This window comes from Cydia splendana, chromosome 19 (assembly GCF_910591565.1).
Source record: "Cydia splendana chromosome 19, ilCydSple1.2, whole genome shotgun sequence".
NCBI classification, from domain to species: Eukaryota; Metazoa; Arthropoda; class Insecta; order Lepidoptera; family Tortricidae; genus Cydia; species Cydia splendana.
In genome coordinates this window covers 13,701,748-13,727,657 of record NC_085978.1, presented here as the reverse complement: position 1 = coordinate 13,727,657, position 25,910 = coordinate 13,701,748, and the positions used below count along the sequence as shown (strand labels likewise).

Sequence of the window (25,910 nt, the reverse complement as noted above, 5' to 3'; positions counted from 1 at the left end):
GCTATTGATTATGTAGTTACTTATAACTATAACTGCATTCTACGTACTTGTTTCATTAGCAACTGACGTATGAAACAACTTTAGGAATGCTGTCAAAGTGATCTTTATTTCACTGTAATACGGGTGATTGTTGTTGATTCAAGTGACATACGAAAAAATGAGGGTATTCCCAGAAAATGTTAGGTTGGTAGCATTGTGTGGAAACCATAGACAAACTAGAGTATCAAGTCAAACTATTCAAGGCACACGTTTTGACGGTATTATAGAGTTGGCTGCAGAAATGATTGTATACTCTGGTACAGCCACTTCGTCAGTAAAAGGCGGCAAATTAAAAAAAAAATGTATGCGCGAAGGGTTAATCTGCCATAATAATAGTTATTATTATTAAAAAGCGTTTTTCAATTAAAAGACATGTCAAGATCGCTTACCTTCTTTCAAAGGCGGCATTCGCACTATTTTCCCTCTGCCTAGGTACAAGATCAACTGATCTAGCGCGGGTAATAAAACTAGTTACGCTCGGATTTTTCACTAGACCGAGTCCAGACGCGCGCGTGAACACAGCAGCAGAAAAAATGCCTAATTGCTCGGTTTTTTGTCGTAAAAAGAGGTCGGGGACATCAAATTTACAAAAAGAAGGTGTTACATTTCACATATCATACGTTTAATTACATTTAAACACAATGATTATATTTTAGTCTCATGTAATTGTTAGATTTATTGATTTTGCTCTCCCAGTACAAATTGCGGATCGGTCGAGCGACAAATCCGACTTCTTCGAAATCAAATTCGACGAAAATGTGTTAGTGTGCGTGTTGTGACACTTGTGACTCGTCCGTACACAAAAAGAGATCGAGGTTTGCAAGATTTGTCTTTGACGTGTGTCATTTTCTATGTATTTGTGTCGTCATTACAGATTGGATTTTGTATGTAAGTGTGTGAGAAGTGCGACTGTGTGCACCTTTCCCCCCGTAAAAAATGGCAGAAAGATTTGTACGGTAAGACATCGCTTGGGCCTAGGGCATGCAGTACCGGTCCCGGTACCAAAAATTTCATTTCCCGGTTCTGGGCATGGCCGGAACCGGGATTCCCGGTTCTTCCCGGTTCTCAAGGCATCTTTTGATTATTTTTAAGAAATAGTTTGTGTTAGCGTACGAATTACTTATTATCATATAAATAATTGCATAAGAATTAATAAATGACTTATTTTATTTAAAAACAAAAACACTTAACTGGCGTTCCAATCTATTTTACAAAATTAAGGATGACTCACGTTAGACGGGGCCGTGTCCGGGCCGGAGCTTCCGGCGCTTACTTTTCTATGACATGACAGGCGATCACGTGATGTTTTCCATAGAAAACGATGCGCTGGAAGCTCCGGCCCAGACACGGCCCGGTTCAACGTGAGTCATCCTTTAACCGGCACACTTTGCCTCCGCCTGGGCCGAGCCACATGGCCGTGCCGTAGCGTAGTCGATGCACTCAGCACTATGAGTACTATGACGGCACGGCCTGCCTGCACGAATGCCTACTTTATAAGTTTGTCGGATTATTTGGATCCCCCGTTTCGTTTTGTTTTCGAATTTAAATGTTATTTAATGTCCCGAGCTAAGGGGCTATTCATAAATTACGTCATTTCAAATTAGGGGGGGGGGTCTGGACATCGGATGACGGTAGCATGAAGTAGGAGGAAATGGGGTCATTTGAAGCATGATTTTTGGATGATTATAGGGGGGGGGGTCCAAAATCGTCAAAAATCGATGACGTAATTTATGGACAGCCCCTAAAGTACTAAACATTACTACTATTGAAATGGGAATAAATAGTCATATGATGAGAACCGGGAAGTACCGGTACCGGGTCTTCAGTACCGGTTCTTTTGACACTATAAAATTCCCGGGAATTCCCGGGAATTTGAGAACCGGGAATTCCCGGGAGTATGCCCTACTTGGGCCCCTCCCTTCCGACGTGTCGGAAGCCGGTGTTGCTCGAAGTCTTTCTAATGCTAAAAAAACCGAACTATAGTCACTAGGCCCTAGTGTGATCAATGTGATTGAGTCACTTTCAGATGTCTAAAGGAAAGATTTGACTGCACTGCACTGCACATCTGTGTAAGTGGGCAGTGCTATAAACATTATAAAGTGATGTCCTGTTTGGCCGCCGCGGCGCGGATCCGCGTCCGTGCGACCGAACCATAATCTCTCGTGTGCCTGCGAGCGCTTAATTAATCGAGAAGGACAATAAAATAAAACCAATTATGTGACTTAAAATATTAATTTGCTTAGAAATGCTTAATAAAAATGTTAATACAAATTCAAGTTGTTGCATTATTACGATTGAAGCCTACTAAATACGTAGTCGGCAACGAAGCTTCCCACAACTGTAACCTTGGTAGGTTTCGACCAGTCAAATAGTTTTCAGCCCCTACCACGGTCACGGTAACCTTGGACCGTCTGACGCTTGGTTGCCTGCCGTATAATGGGCGCTGAACTTCGTACAAAAATGCTTTTCTAAGGCACTCGTTTTATTGGAAAAGAATAACAATACCGTGCACAATCATAATTAAAACTGCTAGATTAACTTAGCATTATATAACAATAAATGTTTCAGTAAATGTAAACAATAATCATCTTACGTATTTGATAGGTAAAAAATCAAATACAGGGACCGAAGACAGACCCCTATGTATAAAGTTTGATATTTTTATCTTGTCTCATTATAGTCGTTATACATGTAAATGCCAAGAATAAATCTGGGGGCACGGTAACAAGCAACGGTCATATGACTATATTGTGGTCCCTTTACAAAGTCGGCGGCACCTTCTTAATAACTAACTTAAAAGTAACCTTATTGTCTGTCACATAATGCGCCAACAGTTTCAACGGCATGACCACACATCTCCCTTCCCTGATAACATCTAAAGGCTCCACCACATCATTGACGCAGTGTTCCACTAACACTGAGCGCCGTCTAACATCCTGCTTACTAGTCAGGTAAATTTCATACGTGTATAGACGCGCGTTTTTCTTACTGCCGATATGTTGGACTGCCCAGGAGGCGGTGCTAGTAGTCTTGTCTATTTTCATGGTGATGATGAAGTGCATATTGCCGGTGGCGGCGAGGTAGACCTTGACGAGGTCTTGGGTGAGTGGGAGCTCGAGGTCCGTGTCGACGCCGGAGACTATCTCGCAGCTGGACGGGTGGCTCTGTTTGAAGTGGTCCATCAAGTTTTTGAGTTTACCTGGACAAGAATGTTTTAATAATTTAATAATGTGAATACCTTGATAGACCGTATATACAGTGTGGAAATAATAAGTCGGGTCCTGGAGGGAAACTACCATAAATCCTTAAGCTGACTCATTTTACTTAAAGGAGACATTCCTTTATTTTTAAAAAGAAACAAATCTGCATTCAAAGAATTTCTAAAACTCGCTTGCCTCGCCCGAGGCTCGAACCATCTAAAAATTCCAAAAAATAAAAACTCGCAATTTTATTCTACTAGTCGATACAGTTAATGTTAATGATAACATTTCTCCAAGAAACATTAGGTCTTACACTCGTCTGTCGTACAAAATATCCATACAATCTCATATTTAGTAGTAGTTCGAGATTTTTTTAGACAAGCCAAATTGAAGAAAAAAAGAAAAATACTTTGAATGCAGTTTTGTTTCTTTTCAAAAATAAAGGAATGCCTCTTTTAAGTAAAATGAGCCAGCTTAAGGATTTAAGGTAGTTTCCCTCCAGGTCCCGACTTATCTTCCACACTGTATATTATCATTAAGATAATTGCAAATTAATTATACAACGTGTTCTTGGCGTTCGTATAATACTCAATGAATAATAACACAAATCGTTTTTTCTATTTAATTAATGTAAAAAAAACCGGCCAATTGGGAGTCGGACTCCCGCACGAAGGGTTCCGTACCGTTACGCAATAAATGACAATAAAATCACGTTTGTTGTATGGGAGCCCCACTTAAATATTTATTTAATTCTGTTTTTAGTATTCGTTATTATAGCGGCAACAGAAATACATCATCTGTGAAAATTTCAACTATCTATCACGGTTTATGAGATACAGCCTGGTGATAGACAGATGGACAGACGTACGGACAGACATACGAGTCTTAGTAATAGGTTCCCGTTTTTACCATTCGGGTACGGAACCCTAAAAATGATTTGTCACTGTGGGAATATTTCAACAATAAAAAAAAAATATTTTACGAATCAAGAACTAATTTGTGTGTGACTGTCTTAAATGTAGATGTTCTCCACACTGGCGTGCTGGTCCAGGTTGCATGTATTAGATAGACTGATCTAGTTTTAAACCTGGATCTCTACTCAACACCTAATGCACTTACCTATCCAGAAACAGTTGCTGAAAGCGGCGCCAAGCGGGCAGAGCATGTCCCTGAAGATACATTCATTGGCGTGCTCATCTAGCTCGCGCGCTTTAGCTTGGCTGAATGTGAACCCGCAGCCCGCGTCTTTGTGGGGACAGAGCAGTTTGGACGACGGCGCCGCTGGCGTTGGCACTGGGGCTGGGGTATTCACCTGTGCGATTCAGTCTGTGACTATTGGTATCGGTACGAAGAAATGTAAATTTACTTTCATATGTTGTGGAATCTAACGTCGCTTGCCTTAAGGCTCATACTGACACAAAAAACCAAATAAAGTATATTATGTTCCCGAAAGTAGTGTAGGACAATTAATTGGTTGTGATTTATTTTTGAACAAAACTGTATCCTATGTCATTTTGGCCTATATCAAAATTGTGGGCGATCGATATCGAATGCTCCACGCGGTTAGAGCAATACAGGCAGCTGATATGTATGAGACTATGAGTGAGACAACTCTAAGGACCAATTTAGCGATCCGCATACAATGAGAATACCGCCTTACCAATGTACAGCGAGGTGCAAAATTGCATGGACACATTATGAATGAATTCATTCAAAAGTGGTTTTGCAATTTTGCGGGACTTGGTGTACTTACGGAATCAGAAAGGGACCCAATAAACAAAACCTGATAACAGGGCTCGAAACCGGTTTTTTTTGAAAACGCGAAATAGCACCATAATTTTTATTATTCAATACTTTTTACGTAGGACTTAATCATGTATTTAGGTAACAACTTCGTATTATTAGATTGTCCCATTAAAAATGGAATAATAAACCAAAGAACGAAAAAGACGGTAATAATACCGGTTTTTTTTGTATGAAAAAAAAATCGGTACCGAGCCTTGCCTGAGAACCCGTCATACAAACGCCTAACCTTTGAAATGATATCTTCGAAAGCCCAGTTCCTCATATCAGTCATGGGCGAGCGGCAAATAGGGCATTGCGGGAGGCCGCGGCTCGTGCATCGGCTGCAGAGGCTGTGCCCGCGTTGGCACTGCAGGATAGGTGCTGTCATCGTCTCCAGGCATACTGGGCACTCCATCGCCCGCTCCGACATCCTGGAACCGACCATCTTCGTCAGACTTAACTCAAACTAGACTTAGATATGTTAGTTTGTTATGTCCCGTCTAAATCATTTTGTTGAGGAGCGAAATATTGATCTGGAACTGAAAATCGAAATTTCTTTCTACAAAAAAAATGTCAGCTTCACTAATCGCCCGAAATCCGAATATTCAAAAGTGACAGAGAGGCAGATAACGAAATGTCGATTTTAGTTTTTCGCGGTAGGCCCTCAGGACTCAAACATCCACCCGGGAACGAAAAATTTTACGGTTCCACCTGCGGTTACTGGTTAAAAGACTGTTCTATTTAGATACCATTTTAGGCCAAATTCGTTCGTCTTTAGTTTTTGTGGAGCTAAATTAATGACATTATCATACATTTAGGTACCCTGCTTTACGGTGACGTTAAAACGTGCCGATGCCGTGGAAGTACGTTATGGAAGTAAGAATAATAGCAAGACAATAGTAATCGAGCCTGTGTAATTATTTAAAAACCTTCGAATATTTCATAAATGATTTTAAATTATCAGCAAGAGCAGATAAGACCCCTTAATGGCAAAGATAATAGATATGAGTTCTTCGTTATCAAAACCGGTTTGAATACAATTAATAAACAATGATGAACGGTGAACCCTGCTATACTTACCGCAATACCAACTGGCGACTGAGGTCATAATGCCATCTCTTTCACTCTTGGTTGGTCTTAACAAGGGTAAAGGGTATAGCATTCTAAGTTTACACGAATTGATCTATATGTACGTATATAGGTTTATACTCGGTATTCACGAGTGAATATCGCGTATTGTGACGCGTAGATGCGTTAACCAGATTTACAAGTGCGACAGAGAGGCAACACGTCGAACGTCGCGGTAGGCTCTCAGTAGCCTCAAATGAGATACGCTCTTATCGTCATTAGTATACATACCTAAAGTTGCCTGGGCATACCGAGAACCGATAACATTGTTTATGTTTAGACTTATCAAGCTTACGCTTAAACGACGGGCGGTTGACACCTGGGCTAACCGAGAAAATCGAAGTTAGCAAATTGCGGGCATTTTTCTCTGTCACCCTAATTACGCCTTCATTGTAGTAAAAGAGAAAGATCCCCGCAATTTGCAAATTTCGGTTTTTGCGGTAGCCCCCCTGGGGCTTGCTTACCCTAAACTGCCCTAAAGGAATCGAAAGACTGTCTAATTTGTAGGTAATTAATGTTATGTCATATGAAAATTATAGTTCTGGAATTCATACAAAATGTAACAAAAATAGTGATGATTATGCATTATGCCGTTATGTCGTTAATGATAATGACATAATAATGGCACATAATGTCGTTAATGACAGAAAATGATATGACTTATCAGAATTTTTGACACATTATATACTTTATTTCAATTCGTTTATTGAGGGAAAACAGGCGAAAGTAAACAGTAATACCAGAGTAATACAGAACAACATTGAATAACCAAGGTTCGACGTTCTATTAATGGGCACATGGGCATGGGCAGCGTAGTAGTTTAAACAATATTCAAATACAAAGCATAACATCCGATGACTCATTGATATACAGGGTGTCCCATAAGTGACACGTCACAGTGACACTGGAGGTAGACCAGGCCAAGAGGACCCAAACCAACTTAACATGACCCCAGTAAAAGTGGCACGGTTTTCGAGTTATTGCCAAATTAAGGTTTTTCAGGAATTTTGACCGTTTTTAACATTGTTAGTGCCAGTGTGCACTCGGAAAGGTCTCGAAGTTAGTTTTTTATGTGTACGGCATCATGAATAGTTGATTAAGATAACAGAATAGGTATTTTATCGATAAACAATGTAAAATGCAAAAATGTACTGGTTTAATCTTGAATTAAATTCACAGCGAAACATTAATTTCGACTTTGACCACCTGTCGTGAAAAAAAATTACTAGAAAAGTAATGAGCAAATAACGTCAAGCAATTGAGCATGTTATGCAGATTCAAAAATGGTATGACACATGTACCTTCCTGCAATTAAATAGGAATAATTATCATCTTTCGAAAGCCTCATAAAAAATAAGTCTCATAAAAAATAAAACTCGGAAATCTCCAATCCGTTGCTACTTAGTAAAAACCGGCCAAGTGCGAGTCGGACTCGCGTTCCAAGGGTTCCGTATATTACACAATTTTTAACAATCAGTGCCGGATTAAGATATTTTGATGCCCTAAGCATTTCTAGGTGCCCCCTCTCCCTAGGGTCATCAAGATTACATTGATTTTTTGGTAAATTGAGAGAAGTTCATTACAGCTGAGAATGGAAATCAGTCACATCATTTTATCACGAAAATTGACAGTGCCGCAGCAGTAATGTTGCAACAGAGTACCTAATGCTGTTGCAGTCGCCACCCGAATGTCACCTTTATCATAGCGTAGAAAGTAATAGAAACGCGAGCGAAGCGAGCGCGGAAATTTTTCGATATAAAAACGCAATATGATAGACAGTTGTACATTTTTACTTGAAAATTGACAGTACTGCAGCAGTAACGTTGCAACAGAGTAATGTTGCTGCAGTCGTCACCCGAATGTCACCTTTATCATACCTTATAAAGTAATTGAAAACGCGAGCGAAGCGAGCGCGAAAATTTTTCGATATAAAAACGCAATTTTAGTTTTAGTCCCAACCAGGCGCGAATCCAGGATTTCATACAGAGAAGGGATGGGACAGTTTTCTATCAGCCTAGCTTCGCATAGGGCTCGATATTTAAGGGTCTCAGCGAGGTTGTTTTTATGCATAAAATATGTAAGAAAGCAGAGAGCTTGGAATTGAATTGGCGAAGTGTGAGAAAGGCAGTAGGCCCAGCTGCGAAAGAGGAAAGCTTGGATTTGGATCCACGCCCAAGTGTAATTAAGGCAGAAGATCAACTTTGCCGTAAGGCAGAAGGCCTCGCATAAGACCTAACGCCGAACCGCAAAAGAGTGGGTTGAAATCGAATCTATGCATGTAATCACGACTCTTCTACTGCTACCGATTGTTTCCCAAAGAATTACGCGCCATTATTTTTGCAAATTAGCTTTTGGACAGCTAAAAAAATCGTGTGGTAAAAACGATGTGTCTGTCCCTAATTTTAAAATTTGTTCACCTTTTTCAACCTGGCATTTTGGTGCCCTCCCTGAACGTGGTGCCGTAAGCACGTGCTTGTTTTGCTTATTGGTTACAAAGTCTTTATTAATTCAACCATTAAAGTCGACGAGTACAAAAAACTTTAAGCTAGCTCTCAATTTAACTTTTTTTTTAAACATTATTTTTAATTTGACCTTACAATTACTCGTAAGTAGGTAAGACCGTTAAATATTTAAAAGGATTATCTTATCAGAAAATTATCACCAATTACTCTAAGAAAACTACTACTCTAAGTAATCCGGCACTGTTAACAATGTATTTTTTATGTGAAACGTGAGTGAAATCTCTTTAAAAAATCCGTAGGGGTCGGATTAAAAACTGTAATTAAGTCCGACTCACGCTTGACTGTACATTTCTAATAGGTTTTCCTGTCATCTATAGGTATAGACCTATTTTATGTATTTTTTTCAAAATTTTAGACCTAGTAGTTTCGGAGATAAGGTGGGGGGAATGGTCATTTTTTGCCTATTTTCTTGAATAACTTCTAAACTGTTGATTCGAAAATTATAAAAAAAAAATATTTGAAATCCTTACAATAAGCTCTTTCATTTGATATGTAACATGATATAGTTTAAAAAAATTTTTTTTTCATTTTTTTCATTTACCCCCCAAAAGTGGCCCCCATGTTTAAAATTCATTTGTTTACGTTACATGTCCGTATTCGGGTCACAAACTTACATATGTGTACCAAATTTCAACTTGATTGGTCCAGTAGTTCCGGAGAAAATCGGCTGTGACAGACGGACAGACAGACAGACAGACAGACAGACAGACGCACGAGTGATCCTATAAGGGTTCCGTTTTTTCCTTTTGAGGTACGGAACCCTAAAAATAACGATTTATGTTAAGATACTCGTATCTCATTCTGGATACAGATAAAAAAACGCCTATTCAGTATTTGCCGAATGCCTAAAAGAAAGAGATGGTAAATGCGTATCTTCCTTTTTAAGGGTATCATTGAGTTGATAAAGGGTCAAAGAAAAAAATACAGGTTGAAGTTTGAAAGGGTAGGTTGAAATAATTTTACAATAGGTGCTCGAATTGCTTTTCTCAGGCTCGTATGCACGCACCGTTTTGTAAAACTTCAAGTTAATTATCTTAAATTAAATTCGGATATGTTTCGTGCTGCCTCGAACATGCCGCCGTAGTTCCTCTTGGGACCTTATTGCCTTGGAGTAAAATCTATCTTTTAAGTATCCCCAATAAAAAAATCTAATGGGTTTAGGTCCGGGGAATGTTAGGCCATGCCACTGGTTCCAGTCGGCCGATCCATCTTCTTGGAGCTAGAACCACAGCAAGATGGCGGCCCAGAACATTACGCTCGCGATGTCCGCGACCACCTCACACAGAAATTCCTAGATGGATCAGCCGATTGGGACCAGTGGCATGACCGCCGCGTTCCCCGGACCTAAACCCATTAGATTTTTTTCATTAGCCAATAAGATCACAAAAAGAACTACGGCGGCGTATGTTCGAAGCAGCACGAAACATATTCGAAATTAATTTAAGGAATTTAACCTGAAGTTTTACAAGAAGGTGCCAAGCGTGCATAGCTGCATACGAGCCGGGGAAAAACAATTCGAGCACCTATTGTAAAGTAAAATTATTTTAATAATTGATTTAACTTCAACCTGCAGTATTTTATTTTCTTTGAACCTTTATCAACTCAATGATATCCTTAAAAAGGGAGATAACCATTTTCCATCTCTTTCTTTTAGGTATTTGGCAAATACTGAATAGGCGTTTTTTTTATTTCTGTATCCAGAATTAGATATCTCAACATAAATCGTTATTTTTACTAAGTAGCAACGGATTGCAGATTTCCTAGTTTTGACTTATTTTTTATGAGGCTTTTGAAAGATGATAATTATTCCTATTTAATTGCAGGAAGGTACATGTGTCATACCATTTTTGAATCTGCATAACATCCTCAATTGCTTGACGTTATTTGCTCATTACTTTTCTAGTAATTTTTTTTCACGACAGGTGGTCAAAGTCGAAATTAATGTTTCGCTGTGAATTTAATTCAAGATTAAACCAGTACATTTTTGCATTTTACATTGTTTATCGATAAAATACCTATTCTGTTATCTTAATCAACTATTCATGATGCCGTACACATAAAAAACTAACTTCGAGACCTTTCCGAGTGCACACTGGCACTAACAATGTTAAAAACGGTCAAAATTCCTGAAAAACCTTAATTTGGCAATAACTCGAAAACCGTGCCACTTTTACTGGGGTCATGTTAAGTTGGTTTGGGTCCTCTTGGCCTGGTCTACCTCCAGTGTCACTGTGACGTGTCACTTATGGGACACCCTGTATATGTACTACATGCTAACCCTTAAATGTACATAAAAAATTATAATAACTTCTATGTAAAGAGAGTGAGAGTGTTATATTCTTTGGTAGGGACCTTGTAATTGACGTTAGAACGTTACTTGAACCATTCAGAAAACAATTTGATTAAACAAAGAAAATTTGTTTTATTTAATTGTACTTTGCATTTATAGTTTGGCCCAGTACTGTCTCATTTCAAACATAGACAGAGAGACTCATACTGTCTTTGTCTGACGCTACTATTAGCACCCAAAAGAAAGGGATGAGTTTGGATCTCTTTGTTCTTACTTACTCACAAGTTGTGTTTGCCAGACTATATTTATAAACATAGAATATTTGATACTTAGACATACCTAACTAAAATCTGAAACACTTACAAAGTACATATAAAAATAATATTAAATAAATACGGTAAAATAAAATATTGTTCCTACTACGGGCCCACCTTGTATATGTTGTGTATTGTTGATGATAATATATATATATGTAACTAAAACTAGAAACGAGCTTAAAGCTTGAATTCAGGTTTTAGGCTAAATATCTACTTACGTGATAATTGCTCTTGTTGCCATTATAGACTGCAACTCGATAATAATTAATAAATTATGAAGAAAGTGCAAGGACAACTCCTTTTTGTTCGAGCTCCTTTATAATGGAGCAGAAAAGAAAACTGACCACTGATTTTAAATTAGCACTGTGTTTTGTATACTTTTGAACGAACAATTAATAATAAACTCAAGTAAATTCTACTTCGCCAATAAAACAACAAAGTCAACACAAACTTGTAATAGGAACCCCGGCCGGCTGACTCGTCGAGGTCGACCATAGACACAAGACTGACAAGACATTATAGTCTATGAGACAGTGTTTTACAGAACTTAGGCCCCGTTCGCACGGCAGCTTTTTCAACGCGCGTTAAAAAAGCGTTTGAATGACACCAATGGATAACCATGTATGTATTCACACGAAGGCGGTTTTTAAGCGCGGCGCTTTTTTATCGAGCACTGTTCGATTTTCGGCGTTGAGCGTCGGCGTCAAATTGAATAGAGCATACGGAACTCCGTGTATCTGTTCTCACAAGCGTTAAAATAGCGCCGGCGCTGCTGTCAGTTGGCTGTCAAGTGTCAATTTTTGGTGTCAATCGTCAAGATTATTATTAGTTTCACCTTAAAAATGTCAACTTATGCTTACAAATTCCTGAAATATTCAAGCTATATTCAAATAATACGTCGTAATAGCAAATAAAGTATGGCTTTGCTGAGATGCGTACGTGGCATTACGACTCACAAGTGATTTTTAAGCGTTCATATGAACACAAATATTGGAAACGGTAAAAAAGCGCCAACGTCGGGTTTTAACGCAACGCTTTTTAAGCTGTCGTGCGAATGGGGCCTTACATGCAATAAACGGTTTAAGCGTTTCTTTTAAACACAGTGACACATAACAGCGTCTCGTCTCGACCACTCTCGACAACACAACTGTCAAAAACGTCAAAGTCGTCAAACACTCGAAAAGTTGTAGGATTTTTGCCAATTGGAAAATATCTTTCTGTTGTGTTAACTATTATTGTTTTACTTATTATTTGTACCATGTCTAACTCAAAGGACCGCGAAGAGCCTGTTGTACTCGCTCACCAGTGCTACATGAACAAGGATTACTCATCCGCTCTCCAGCACCTAAACGAGCTAGAATCTCTCGCTGGCGCCAACAATAAGAGGATTCAGCACAACAAAGCCGTCGTAGAGTTCATGGCCAGTGATATGAGGAACGTAGAGAAATTTAAGAAGGCTATTACACAAATTACGGCGGTTACATTTCCCGAAGTTGACACAAAAGAGTCATCTGCTTTCGCGCTGTACAATTACGCCGTTATTTTATACCATTCGCGCTACTACTACCAATGCGCTGTATTGTTAGAGAGGCTTCTCAACTCGAAAAATGTAAAAGACACTAAACTGCACCAGCAAATTGTACTACTCATGATGGAAGCTACTCTTTGTCGAAGAACATTTAACAAGACTTTGGATGTAGCTAACAATCATACTGAATTAATGAAGTCAGACAGTGACATCAACAACATGTTTGAAAGGCTAGTTAGCAGAGCAAAACTTCTCCTCGGACAGAAAATAAAGTTAACATTAACTGCTGACTCAATTGAGAATATATTTGTAATTGCTCAGCAGCATTACATCAACGGAGATATGAAGGAAGCGGCAAATACTTTAGGACAATACAAGACACTTAAGTATAATTATGATCTGAAGACTCAGGGTGAAGATATTTGGGCAGCTATTAACAATAATCTTGGAGTTATTTACATGTCAGTGAAAAAACCGTTTTTGGCATCAAAGTATTTTCAGCATGCTGTAAAGGAACACTTTAGAGCCATGGAGAATGAGGACAGTGAGCGTCTCATAGCCTGCAAGGACAGACCGCTGTATGTTTACAACTTGGGACTGGCATTGCTTGCAGCAAATAACTCAGAAGGAGCCTTTGAATGTCTGGTGGAGACGGCCCGCCACTACCCCAACAACCCTCGGATATGGCTCCACTTGGCTGAATGCTGCATCAAAAAATGCTGCAGTGATGAAGCCCAACAATTCACAGTCAAAAAGCTAGGCAGTGGCCCACATACTAGAATACTCTTCACAAAAGAAGTCAAAGAAAAATATTCAACGAGTGGAGAGTCATTTGCTATACCAACATTATCTTTAGAATTTGCAGCCCTATGTTTGAGAAATGCTATTACTTTACTGCCAGACCAGGAACCTACCATAGATGCCACACTGCCAGTGATCCAGGCCCCTCCGGGACCACCCATCAGCTGGAAGCAGTGCTGTGAAGTGAAGAACTCTGTGCTAGTTTTACAGAGTTATGTATTGCTGCACATGCAGGATCCACTCTCAGCCTTGATGAGTGCTACGGAGCTCTTGAACCAACCCGACGTCTCCAACAGCCATAAAGCCTGGGCCCACATCTATGCCGCTGAAGCTCTCATAAACTTAGACAGAATAACAGATGCCGTGGAGCACCTGAACCCACAAATGATCCATGAACTAGTCTCAGTCCTCCCATACCAGATGAGGGACATGATAGCCGTCTCCGTGTGGGCCAAGGCTGCAGTTTGCCACATTTTGAGAGGAGATCTGGTCACTGCTAGGAAGATTTTACTGCAAATAAACTCTCCTAGAGTTTTACCTCTTCAAATGTATTTGGAAATATGTACTGGTAATATAGAAAGCTGTCACACAACTTTGAGAAAGTTGAGAAGTTTATCACAATGATTTACTCCAATATACTATATTTGCTATAAAACATATTTTTATTTTGAGCTACTCTCGAAAAGCCACAGTGATAGGAATGAGTGTCACATTATATAAACTACCAGCCGGGCTAGCACATGATTGGCGCGACAGTATCTCGCGAGATAAGACTACCCATCCCTCTTTAATTAACATAGTTAGAAAAAGACGGGAAGTCTATATCGCCGCGAAATACTGTCGCTCCAATCATGTGCTAGGCCTAATGTTTATACAAAGACTAGTATGTTGCATTTCTCACCCCTGTCACTGCAATGGCAAACCTTTGAAAGCAGATCAAATGCATATCAAATGAAGCGTACTAATGCAGACCGTATACCTACTGTGATTTGTTCACTAGGCTAGAGTCTAATTATAATTAATATCTGGAATGCGAGCAAGTTTTCGCCTATTAAAAAAAATAAAAGGCATCATAGGTATGCTATGATCATAGATGTAAGTAAATTATGATTGAATATTTTATTGCATGCTAGGTTCACTTCCAATTTTGTTATAGCATTGTATGACTGCGTTATTTTTCTTTGCAATATAAAGAAATAAGAGATTCATCTACACTCGGCGTCACGGAAATCGCACACCCACGGATTTTTGTTTCAAGCCGTTATAAACCTTATGTTGTTGAAGGTAAAGTATGAGTGTGTGGGATCATTTTTAAAGAGAATTTAACCCTTCATTTAAAAACAATGCAATAGTTACTAAAGAGTAAAAAAAAGGCACCTTTTTTAATAAGAAATAAAAATCGTATATTCATGCAAAAAAATCAACAAATTAAAACACAATAAAATCAACAAATATCGGAATACAAATGCCTAAAACTAAACTTAAAACCTAGTGTTGCCTCCTCTGGCCTTAATGACTGCCTCCATGCGAGCCTTCATGGACCTCACGAGAGACACGACGTATTCTTGAGGAATAGCATCCCACTCTTCAATGACGGCATCTCGAAGCTGTTCCAGGGTCGCAGGTGCAGGATTACGTGACCGCACCTTCCGTTTTAGCTGATCCCAAAGGTGCTCTATGGGATTCAGGTCCGGACTCCTTGCTGGCCACTGCATGACGGTGATCCCAACCTGATCAAGGTAGTCCCGAACAATCAACGCTGTGTGGGAGCGGGCGTTATCCTGCATGAATGTGAATCCAGGACCGACAAATTCGGCGTATGGAACCACATGGTCCTCCAGGATCTCTGTGATGTACCGATGAGCAGTCATGGATCCCTGGCCTCGACCACCACCAGTGCGGGAAACACAAACGAGCTCGGTTTTGCCGGCGAGGGAAATGCCACCCCAGAACATGCAGGATCCTCCTCCGTATCCGACGGTTTCTTCAAGACAGGCCTGTGAATAACGTTCCCCTTGCCTCCTGTACACTTTTCTGCGCCTATCGTTGCAGAACAGGCACACCCTGGTCTCATCGGAGAAGAGGACAGCCTTCCATTGGTCGACCGTCCAATCCTTGTGTTCGCGAGCAAACTCACGTCTGACTCGCCGATGCTCTGCCGTCAATTTGGGACCCGTAGCCGCTCTATGGGGCATGATCTTCTTCTCCCGCAACCTTCTTCTTACTGTAGAGACACTCACCACCGTTCTCCGAACTGCTTGCAGCTGTTGCTGCAGCTGGACAGCGTTGGAGAAACGGTTCCGCAAAGACGTCGACACAATAAAGCGGTCGTCTCTTTCGGAAGTGCAGCGTTGTCCTCCGGATCCAGGCTTCCTGGTGAAGCTTCTAGTCCTCTGGAATCGATGAACTGCTCGGAGAACTCGGAAACGGCTTATGTTGAGTTGCCGAGCAACCGCAGACTGCGTCATTCCTGATTCCACCAGGGCTTCTGCTTGAGCTGCTTCTGCTTCCGTGGTATCCATTTTCTTGGGGTGTTTTCTTTCTCTAGCTGTTCCGGTGTGACCTCTGTGAACTCTGGATACCGAATGACCCATATTCCACTTTTACCCCCCCTTTTAAACCTATCCAAGGTAACGCAACTAGCGACCCTTACAACGCGTATTGTAGGTGTTCTTTCAGAACGCCGTAATTTCGTGATTATTATTATTTTTCCCAAAAATGCTTTACTCATGTTTTAATGCTTATTAATTGTGCTTTTAAATGATGTATATATTGTGAGGGTATAATACATATGATAAGAGCTATATTCGCTTAAAACAAAAATCGGTGGGTGTGCGATTTCCGTGACGCCGAGTGTAGTAACAAAATAGAAGCTACAAAGCTACAAAGTGATTGATATGCATGAAAATTCTTCAAACGATTGCACACGGTGCTTGTAACCCGAGCGACATAGGCATATTATTTTCAAGCGACAAAATTTGCGTGTATCCGGTTCTTTATACTCTTCTTCATACAATATGATAATTTGGGCAAGTGTTTTAAAATGAGTTACTAGGCCAGACGACCGGTCTGGCCTAGTTGGTAGTGACCCTGCCTGCGAAGCCGATGGTCCTGGGTTCGAATCCCAGTAAGGGCATTTATTTGTGTGATGAACACGAATATTTGTTCCTGAGTCATGGGTGTTTTCTATGTATATAAGTATGTATTTATCTATATAAGTATGTATATCGTCGCCTAGCACCCATAGTACAAGCTTTGCTTAGTTTGGGGCTAGGTTGATCTGTGTAAGATGTCCCCAATATTTATTTATTATTTATTATTATTTTTTATTTATTTTTCATCTCAAGTTAGGTTATTTATAATATGAATATAAAAGTAAAATATAAACTTATTATTATTATAAAATAAATTATTTGTGCAACCACAGTGGTAACACCGGTCCGGGCCGGGTTGTGTTGTGCTGTCAAAAATGACAAGTTGTGAATCTGCGCGAAAACAAATCGATGTCGAAAAGTCGCAGAATCCGACCTCGTCGGTTAGTTTCGCGGAAAATGTACGAAAATCTAACATAAACGGGACGAAGCCATGGCCTTGAAACTACAACAAGGTCCAATGTATGGCAAATAATCATGTGACGTCATGTTTATTATAACTATTAACAAAACTTAGTCTAAACGGGCAGTCATGTCTCGGCGCTCGCTGTTTCTACTCGCAGCTACGTTAGTGGTGCTTCACTTTACTATAATCGTGTTTATGCTGAGCCCACTGCACGGTTCGCGGCGAACGTTCTACACGAGCGGTTACCATCATCGCTACTCGATGCGCGGGGCACCCAGTGTGGCATGGTGCAAAGATCTCCACTTTAAACCCCCTGGGCCTGTTGTAGCCCTGATATCTCACCCCGGTAGTGGTAATACATGGCTGCGCTACTTATTACAGCAGGTTACAGGTAAACTTTAGTTAAGTAAGTGTAGTAAGTAAATAATTCTTAATTTAATTTATAATCGAGATATTTTTATTATTAAACATATTTATTTCCGATATAAACTGATACATATAAAATCATGAATGAATTCAAAATGTTTATATCATATAATTTAAAACTATATAATAGACAAGATTATTTAATTTTGTTTTAATTCATGTTTTCCATATTCCAGGATCTTTAATTACCTATGGGTAAAAATAATGGGCCTGAGAATTATTCAGAAACAATATTCTATGGATTTTGTTTCAAAAATATATATACTATTTAAATCAAAACACACAATATGAGTAAGCTCAATTATACTATGCCAAATGGCTTAAAAATATAAGTAGTAGTAGTGAAAGTAGACTATTATATTATTATATACATTTTAGAAAAAAATCATGTCATTCGGATACAGAGAAAATTTACGACCCTAGTATTAAATTATCTACTTTTTCTATATTTCTCATTATGTTAATTTCTAATAGAAAAGGGGTAAGGAAAAATGTTTTTAAGTTTATTTCCTCTGACTTGTGAACTAACAACTTTTTTGAAAACATCAATTCCTAACTCAGGGCCCATAGGCGTGTATGTATCATTTATATACATGTTTTTTACTAATAAATATTTCTAATTTACCTCTTATACTGCAATTTGAATTACATTCTATCTGCAGGTGTCATGACCGGGTCCATATACATGGACTATGGGCTGCGGACACACGGGTTCCCGGCAGAGAATGTCACAGACGGCACCGTCCTGGTTGTGAAGACTCATGAAGCACCTCCGGTGGACTCTGACAAGTTCCAAGCTGCTGTGCTGTTGATTAGGCACCCTAAAGATGCTATTTTGGTAAGGTTTCATCATGTTCACATGTATTAATAATTTAGAAATGGTTGCCTTTTTTCTTAAACCTAAACTAACTGATAAGAAAACCAAGTAAAGGATTTCTAATTTAAACCAGGAGGCCTATTATGGTTGGCTTTATCCATGTGACAAAATATCCGTCGCTTATCACACTGTCATGTAGACAAGAACAACCATCATATCCATAAAGTTTACTTATTTATATACAAACAAAATTATGATAGTAATATTCATACTATAAATGCGTATTTCTGCCTGCTGTAAAATTACTGAGTTGATTTTGATAAAATTTGATACCTATGTACTGTAGAATAGAAAGCAGTCAAAAATCATGTTTCGTCCAAAGGATCGCTATCGGCCGAAACTAGAGCAAAACCGAATCTTTGCTTTCGGTTTGGGCTAAAGATCCGATTTCGGTCGAATACTAGAAGAAAGCTTGTAACCATCTCCTGAGGGGAGAGAGGGAAAGGTATGGTCAGAGCCACAGGTATAGCTACTACTTGTACATTATACCTAGTCTCGAAATTTTTCCGTAGCAGTATAGCAATTCTGATATACTTGGTCAAGCAGATCTTGTCAGTAGAAAAAGGCGGCAAATTTGAAAAATGTAGGCGCGAAGGGATATCGTCTCATAGAAAATTTGAATTTCGCGCCTTTTTCTACTGACAAGATTTGCTTGACCATCTATATTTCTGATCTAGTAAGGTACCACGACTGCGCTAGCTGTGTCCACAGTCAAAACATCCTCCAGACTGAGCATAGTCGCGCTACCCCCTCTGCCACGCATACGGTAATTTTACTCCATGTTCGAGTCGAAAGTGTCTTTGTGTGACGTCCGTGTCTTTGAACGGACCAATCACGGCACGGGACTTCGCTCACCTCGTCCCGCGCACCCCCGCATTTTTGGCATCATCGGTTGCATGAAATAATTGCTCTAAACTCGGTCTAAAGAATTCCTAGTCTATTGCTGATGCTGTGTCAAACTGATATATTCGCTAACGTCTGTGTAACTTACATATATCTAGCTCGCACTAATATGCGAGTACGAGCGAGATGCATAGAAAGTAAATTATGACGCTAGCGAATATGTCAGTGTCAAACTGGTGGCCATACAGGTCTTTGAAATCAGTGACTTGGGTAATAATTAGTTAGCTTTGATTTAAAACTGATACTTAAATATCAATGCTTAAGTATTTTGTAACAAAACACCCAAATATTTTATTTTATTGTTTAATGTTTTGTTTTAATGTTTGATAATCTGTTAGTTCGTCTGTTGTAATCGGTACATTCCTCTTATTACATTTTATTTATTTTCCAGCTATGGTACAGTCAGCAGCAGAAGTTCTTAAGCGGGCCACGTGTTCAAAATGATCTTGACTAGAGATGCCACGAATATTCGGCAACTATTCGGCCTATTCGGCCACTTTGCCGAATATTCGGTATTCGGCCGAATATTGCCTACTACTCGGCCGAATACCGAATATCTGTTGCACCTACCTAAAAAGAAAAATTACACAAAAAAATAACCAAAAACTAGGTATATTTAATATTTAAAATGTATTCTTGGAAAGTAGTTAAATACGAAGGCACGTTTTTGGGCATTTGTTGATTACAAAATATTTTATTTTTATCATGGGTCTGATTTGATTGACTCTAATTACATTCATTAATTCTGTTCAACATAAAAATATATCTTAGCATACGTTGTGCTTTGATGGCGAACAGTTTTCATAATAATTGTGACTCAAAATGTTCGCATGTCATGCTGAATATTCGGTATTCGGCCGAGAGAGTGGCCGAATATTCGGTATTCGGCCAAATATACTATTCGGGGCATTTCTAATCTTGACGCGACTTTAATATGAGCGTGTCAAGGTAACTTTAGCATCTAAAAAAAAACTAACTATTGCTAAACTAAACTATTGCTGCTGACCGTACATCCCAATTGTTATAACTGTTATAAGTAGATAAACTATTTTAATATTGTTTTATTATATTTATTAGTTAATTTATTTAAACTTTGTTGTCTTGGGTCCCAAGAAAAAAGTCAGTTTTGTGACGCATTTTCCACATACATTTTGTATGGACCGTCACAAAACTAACACCCAAAATTTGTATGAAAAACTGGGGACTCTTTTTTTCTTTGTCTCACTCAATAGTGAGTCTAAATACCTAACCCAAAAGTTAATGGTTTTTCGAAAAAAGTTAATGTTACCATTTTTCTGAAAACCCCCATGTATACCTTAAAATATATATTCTGTTCATAGGCCGAGTACAACAGACTGCACAAAGGACACATCGGAACGGCGCCGAAATCAGCATTCAAAAGGAAATCGCACGAACATAGAATGACAGGTATACGCTTATATGTTTTTGCACCCCAGTTCATGTGGTAACAGTGAGTTAACTACCATACTCCAGAGAGTTGGTGAGAGAACCCCACCCTGTGGGCAACCCTTCGTGGCTGTAGCTAATATTTCATCTCCCATGAGGGAGGATTTTATTAGTCGGCTATTTAGCATAGTACCAATCCATCTACAGATTGTCGGTTCTATGCCATGTTTAGATGCTGCAATACTGATTGCCTGATACGTGGTGCGGTCAAATGCCCCCTCCACGTCTAGGAAAGTGGCCAGACAAAGTTCTTTGTTCTCTATCGCCTGTTCCGGTCTGGTTGTCACCAGGTGTAGTGCCGTTTCAGTCGATTTACCCGGCTGATACGCACACTGCAATTGGTGCAGCGGATGTCTCTTAAGAGGACCATCCCTTATGTGTCTGTCTACACACAGTTGCTCCAGTGTTTTGAGGAAAAACGATGACAGACTTATCGGCCTGTATGATTTGGCTTCTGTGTAATCTGCTTTGCCTGGTTTAGGCAAGTACGTTACCTTTACCATCCTCCACACACGCGGCTCGTGTCCGAAGGCTATGCACGCTCTGTACAGTCTACCTAAGTGCGGTATTAGTACATTGGCGCCCTCTTGTAGTAGTATGGGGTAGATTCCATCTGGCCCCGGGGCTTTGTATGGTTGAAATGTGGATAGTGCCCATTATTATTATTATTGTTTGTATGTCTTTCCCATCACGGAACAATGGTGTTCCGGACCTTTGGGAGGCGTGCGCGGAGCCGAAGCCAACACGTAGAGGCCCTTTTGACACTTTAATGAAATGTAAGGGGTACACCGAGCGGAAGCTGCCCTTGCCCGTGTCATGGGACGCACGCAGAGGCAGCACCCGCCAGGGTGTAAGGACTATTGAGAGTTGATGGAATCTAAAATGAACTAGGTTATTGGGTGAAAGCGATGGACTAAGAACTGAGCTATGGGGTAAAAAACCGGACGCCTGCCTAATAAAACGATATGCAATTTTATTTCCGGCAGACGGTGACTCGCCCTCACAAGATGGGCCCCCACAAAAAGCGACATCTAGGATGGCTCAAGGGCAACACCGGTGTGAGCGGCTCAGGGGTGTCGAGAGGTGTGCGCCGCTTTCTACCCAGTGGCTGTTAACAGCCACTGTGCCAACTCGCGTCTTATGCATATTTCACTTCCACCCCTGGAGCTTATAGCTCTAACGACTCCACTCTGGCCGGCCGGCTAAGGCAAGCCAGAGGCAGAGAATCCTGTCCCACCCACCCTCCTTATTATTATTTGTATGTCTTTCCCATCACGGAACAATGGTATTCCGGACCTTTGGGAGGCGTGCGCGGAGCCGAAGCCAACACGTAGAGGCCCTTTTGACACTTTAATGAAATGTAAGGGGTACACCGAGCGGAGGCTGCCCTTGCCCGTGTCATGGGACGCACGCAGAGGCAGCACCCGCCAGGGTGTAAGGACTATTGAGAGTTGATGGAATCTAAAATGAACTAGGTTATTGGGTGAAAGCGATGGACTAAGAACTGAGCTATGGAGTAAAAAACCGGACGCCTGCCTAATAAAACGGTATGCAATTTTATATCCGGCAGACGGTGACTCGCCCTCACAAGATGGGCCCCCACAAAAAGCGACATCTAGGATGGCTCAAGGGCAACACCGGTGTGAGCGGCTCAGGGGTGTAGAGAGGTGTGCGCCGCTTTCTACCCAGTGGCTGTTAACAGCCACTGTGCCAACTCGCGTCTTATGCATATTTCACTTCCACCCCTGGAGCTTATAGCTCTGACGACTCCACTCTGGCCGGCCGGCTAAGGCAAGCCAGAGGCAGAGAATCCTGTCCCACCCACCCTCCTTGCGGGTAACAGAACTCTCCAGGAGCGCTCGGGTACGTGAGGTCGCTAATCCCCAACAGCTCGCCACAAGCTGCCCTGCGTTGACTGATTGCACTGGTAAAACCAGCGGGCGATGGGGTCGTCACATCCCTACGCCTTATTATTATTATTATTATTTTATTTGATACACTAGCAGCTCTTAGAGCTGATGCGTGTATATCGAAGCACTTGTATTTTATTTTGCACTTTTTAAAGTTCTAAAATGTGTATCTAGTCTATTTTTGAAAGTGTTGACTGATGGTGCACTAACAACAGTTTCTGGTAGAGAGTTCCACACATTTACCACACGATTCGGCAGGAAGTGTTTTCTAGGGTTACTAGCACACGGAGGTTTGACAAGTTTTTTAGAGTGCCCTCTCAACCTTACATTCTGGCTTGATGTGTATAGGTCCTCAATATTTGGAACATTGTAGTGTCCGGACAAGATTTTGTAAGTCTCAATAAGATCGCCTCGCTTCCTTCTGTCCTCTAATGTTGTAAGACCTAATTCTTGAAGCCGTTCTTCATATGGTTTATCTTTCAATGAAGCAACCATTTTAGTTGCTCTTCGCTGAACTTTTTCCAGCATTGTAATGTCCTTTTTAAAGTAGGGGGACCATATCTGAAAAGCATATCTTCGTCAAGTAAAGGACGAAGATATGACTTGTATATTCTAATAAATAGGTCTTTAGTAATAACATGGAATGCTTTCCGGATCATATACAGCATAGAATTTGCTCTCTTGGTGATTTTGGTGATATGTATGTGTGTCCCATTTCAAGTTATGTGAAACATTGATGCCCAGGTCTCTTTGACTAGCTTTGTATCTAGACTGACCATTGTATCTTACCGTGATCTACTACCTTTTTAGACGTGTCCCAGATGTACCTGGTTGTGCTAATGGATTGTTCCATTGCACTGGTTGCTACATCGTCCGGTACGCTCTGATGTATAACCGAGCCTGGGAAGTGTGTGTTACACATAACTTTAAGGGTTTCTAGCCCCGTTTCAGTCATTCCTCCGTCACTTCTTCTAATGGAAGTAAGTGGAACTGACTTCGTTGCGGCTAGTGCCTTTGTAAGTCTCATGCCTTCCGGTATGGACCTGATTTGGTCGCAATGGTTCATCCATGCTTTCCTTTTTGCTTTCCTCACGGCTTTGCTGTATTCCGTGAGTTTCTGCGCGTAATGCTCAAAGTCCTTGGTCCTTTTAGCATCATTGAAGACAGCCCTGGTTTCCTTCCGGAGTTTTGCAATCCCATTTCCACCTTCAGGTCGCTTTTGAACGCTAACCAGTTGGTGTTCCTGGGATTCCGTTTACGTATAGTTTCTAATTGGATTTTAGTCTTATACCTGAAACATATATATCTGTGGTCCGATAAAGAAATCTCCCCAGAGACATGCCATGAGCTAATCTTATTACTCGCGTTGTTGGACGCTAGCGTTATATCAATAACCTCACCTATGTTACGTGTTAGTTTCTCCTTTTATTTTGCCTCGAATAAAAGCTCTCTATTTTATTCTACAGCATATGTGGTATCTAACATTATGTGCTATCTAACGGTAACTCAGTTTAGTTATCGCCAACATCGAGATGGCACAATATGTATGATTTTTTCATTCTGATTTTTTCTTGAATCTTATGCTTTTTTTCTGACAATTTGGTTTGCCAGATAATAAAAACAGCTTTATTCCTCAGACTGGGTGAAGTTCGTGTCTTACCAGCTCACAGCGTGGGAGTCGCTACACGAGCTGTGGCTCACTCGCTTCCCGGGCCGGATACTGGTAGTGCTATACGATACCCTGGTGCGTGACACCGGGCCTTCATTACAACGAATACTGGACTTCCTCAACCATACTGTGACTAAGGTGAGATGTTAGTTATGTAGAGGCTAAGTCTGGGTGAAGTTGGTGTCTTACCAGCTCACAGCGTGGGAGTCGCTACACGAGCTGTGGCTCACTCGCTTCCCGGGCCGGATACTGGTAGTGTTATACGAGACCCTGGTCCGTGACACCGGGCCTTCATTACAACGAATACTGGACTTCCTAAACCATACTGTGACTAAGGTGAGATGTTGTTAGTTATGTAGAGGCTAAGTCTGGGTGAAGTTCGTGTCTTACCAGCTCACAGCGTGGGAGTCGCTACACGAGCTGTGGCTCACTCGCTTCCCGGGCCGGATACTGGTAGTGTTATACGAGACCCTGGTCCGTGACACCGGGCCTTCATTACAACGAATACTGGACTTCCTAAACCATACTGTGACTAAGGTAAGATGTTGCCTTGGGTGGTGACTGACTCTATAAGACAAATATTAATTGTATTCAAACCCTTTAAAAGGGTTTTTCACATCACCTAATCAGAAAATGGATTTTTCTTCCCTGCTAGGAGGGATCAAAGTGGCACTTTTCCTCCCTGCTAGGAGGGATCAAAGTAACACTTTTCTGTTCTAGCACACTATTTTTAAATTTTTATGCACATTATTTTTTTAGCTTAAATAATCTGTTTAAGCATCAGATTGTGTCAACACTAAGATTTTTTTTTATTTTCCTCATAGTTGATGTGAAAAGCAGTATGTGTCACACGGTATCAAAATTATTTCGTCTTGGGCGTTAACACTTGAATCCCTCATTACGCTCAAGATTCTACTTTAGAAATTGTAGAATCCATCGCTTTATTCAGGATTCAATGTACGCCCTTGACGGAAATATATCATTTTGATCCCTTGTAACACAAACTACTATTGCCTTAGGGGCTATTCATAAATTACGTCATTTCAAATTAGGGGGGGGGGTCTGGACATCGGATGACGGTAGCATGAAGTAGGAGGAAATGGGGTCATTTGAAGCATGATTTTTGGATGATTATAGGGGGGGGGGTCCAAAATCGTCAAAAATCGATGACGTAATTTATGGACAGCCCCTTAGCAGGGTAGTATTGTGTCACGGGGTTACTAAAATATAACTCTGTTTACTAGGATGACATGAGTTGCGCGTTAGCCAACCGCGAGGGCATCTACCGGCGGCGGAAGAAACTACAAGACTTCGACCCGTTCACGGCAGACATGTACCAGGCGCTTGACCGGGCGCATGGGCGGGTACGCGACTTAGTCGCAAACTATAGTCGTAAGCATAACCTCACACAAACGAGACTTGAAAACGTCGCTCCATTGAAGTAGGAGTATTCGACCTGTTCCAGGCGCTTGACCGGGCGCATGGACGGG

General features: G+C 40.6%; 3 protein-coding genes across 3 annotated transcripts; 2 read left to right on the top strand and 1 right to left on the bottom strand.

Moving 5' to 3' along the window:
• Positions 1-2,329: 2,329 nt before the first annotated feature.
• Positions 2,330-11,739, bottom strand: LOC134799806 (E3 ubiquitin-protein ligase sina-like). Its single transcript, XM_063772211.1, has 4 exons — positions 11,500-11,739; positions 5,272-5,455; positions 4,359-4,551; positions 2,330-3,238 (listed from the first exon to the last, which is right to left on the bottom strand). The coding sequence occupies exons 1-4, from the start codon at positions 11,520-11,522 to the stop codon at positions 2,799-2,801; spliced, it is 840 nt and encodes a 279-aa protein (XP_063628281.1). The 5' UTR covers positions 11,523-11,739; the 3' UTR covers positions 2,330-2,798.
• A 714-nt stretch (positions 11,740-12,453) lies between these two features.
• LOC134800037 (CCR4-NOT transcription complex subunit 10) lies at positions 12,454-14,267 on the top strand. Its single transcript, XM_063772482.1, has one exon. The coding sequence runs from the start codon at positions 12,540-12,542 to the stop codon at positions 14,232-14,234; it is 1,695 nt and encodes a 564-aa protein (XP_063628552.1). The 5' UTR covers positions 12,454-12,539; the 3' UTR covers positions 14,235-14,267.
• A 2,798-nt stretch (positions 14,268-17,065) lies between these two features.
• On the top strand, positions 17,066-25,908 carry LOC134800036 (WSCD family member AGAP003962). Its single transcript, XM_063772481.1, has 5 exons — positions 17,066-17,559; positions 18,257-18,432; positions 20,715-20,802; positions 24,389-24,558; positions 25,665-25,908. The coding sequence occupies exons 1-5, from the start codon at positions 17,295-17,297 to the stop codon at positions 25,863-25,865; spliced, it is 900 nt and encodes a 299-aa protein (XP_063628551.1). The 5' UTR covers positions 17,066-17,294; the 3' UTR covers positions 25,866-25,908.
• Positions 25,909-25,910: the final 2 nt, after the last annotated feature.

Excerpts from the sequence above, each read along its gene's own strand:
- LOC134800037 (XM_063772482.1), top strand. The coding sequence starts at position 12,540 with ATGTCTAACTCAAAGGACCGCGAAGAGCCTGTTGTACTCGCTCACCAG.
- LOC134799806 (XM_063772211.1), bottom strand. The coding sequence starts at position 11,522 with ATGGCAACAAGAGCAATTATCAC. Across the intron at positions 5,456-11,499 it reads GCAACAAGAGCAATTATCAC|GATGTCGGAGCGGGCGATGG; the intron begins GTAAGTAGATAT and ends GGTCGGTTCCAG. Across the intron at positions 3,239-4,358 it reads CAGCAACTGTTTCTGGATAG|GTAAACTCAAAAACTTGATG; the intron begins GTAAGTGCATTA and ends ATTCTTGTCCAG.
- LOC134800036 (XM_063772481.1), top strand. The coding sequence starts at position 17,295 with ATGTCTCGGCGCTCGCTGTTTCTACTCGCAGCTACGTTAGTGGTGCTT. Across the intron at positions 17,560-18,256 it reads CTTATTACAGCAGGTTACAG|GTGTCATGACCGGGTCCATA; the intron begins GTAAACTTTAGT and ends TTCTATCTGCAG. Across the intron at positions 20,803-24,388 it reads GCACGAACATAGAATGACAG|ACTGGGTGAAGTTCGTGTCT; the intron begins GTATACGCTTAT and ends TTTATTCCTCAG.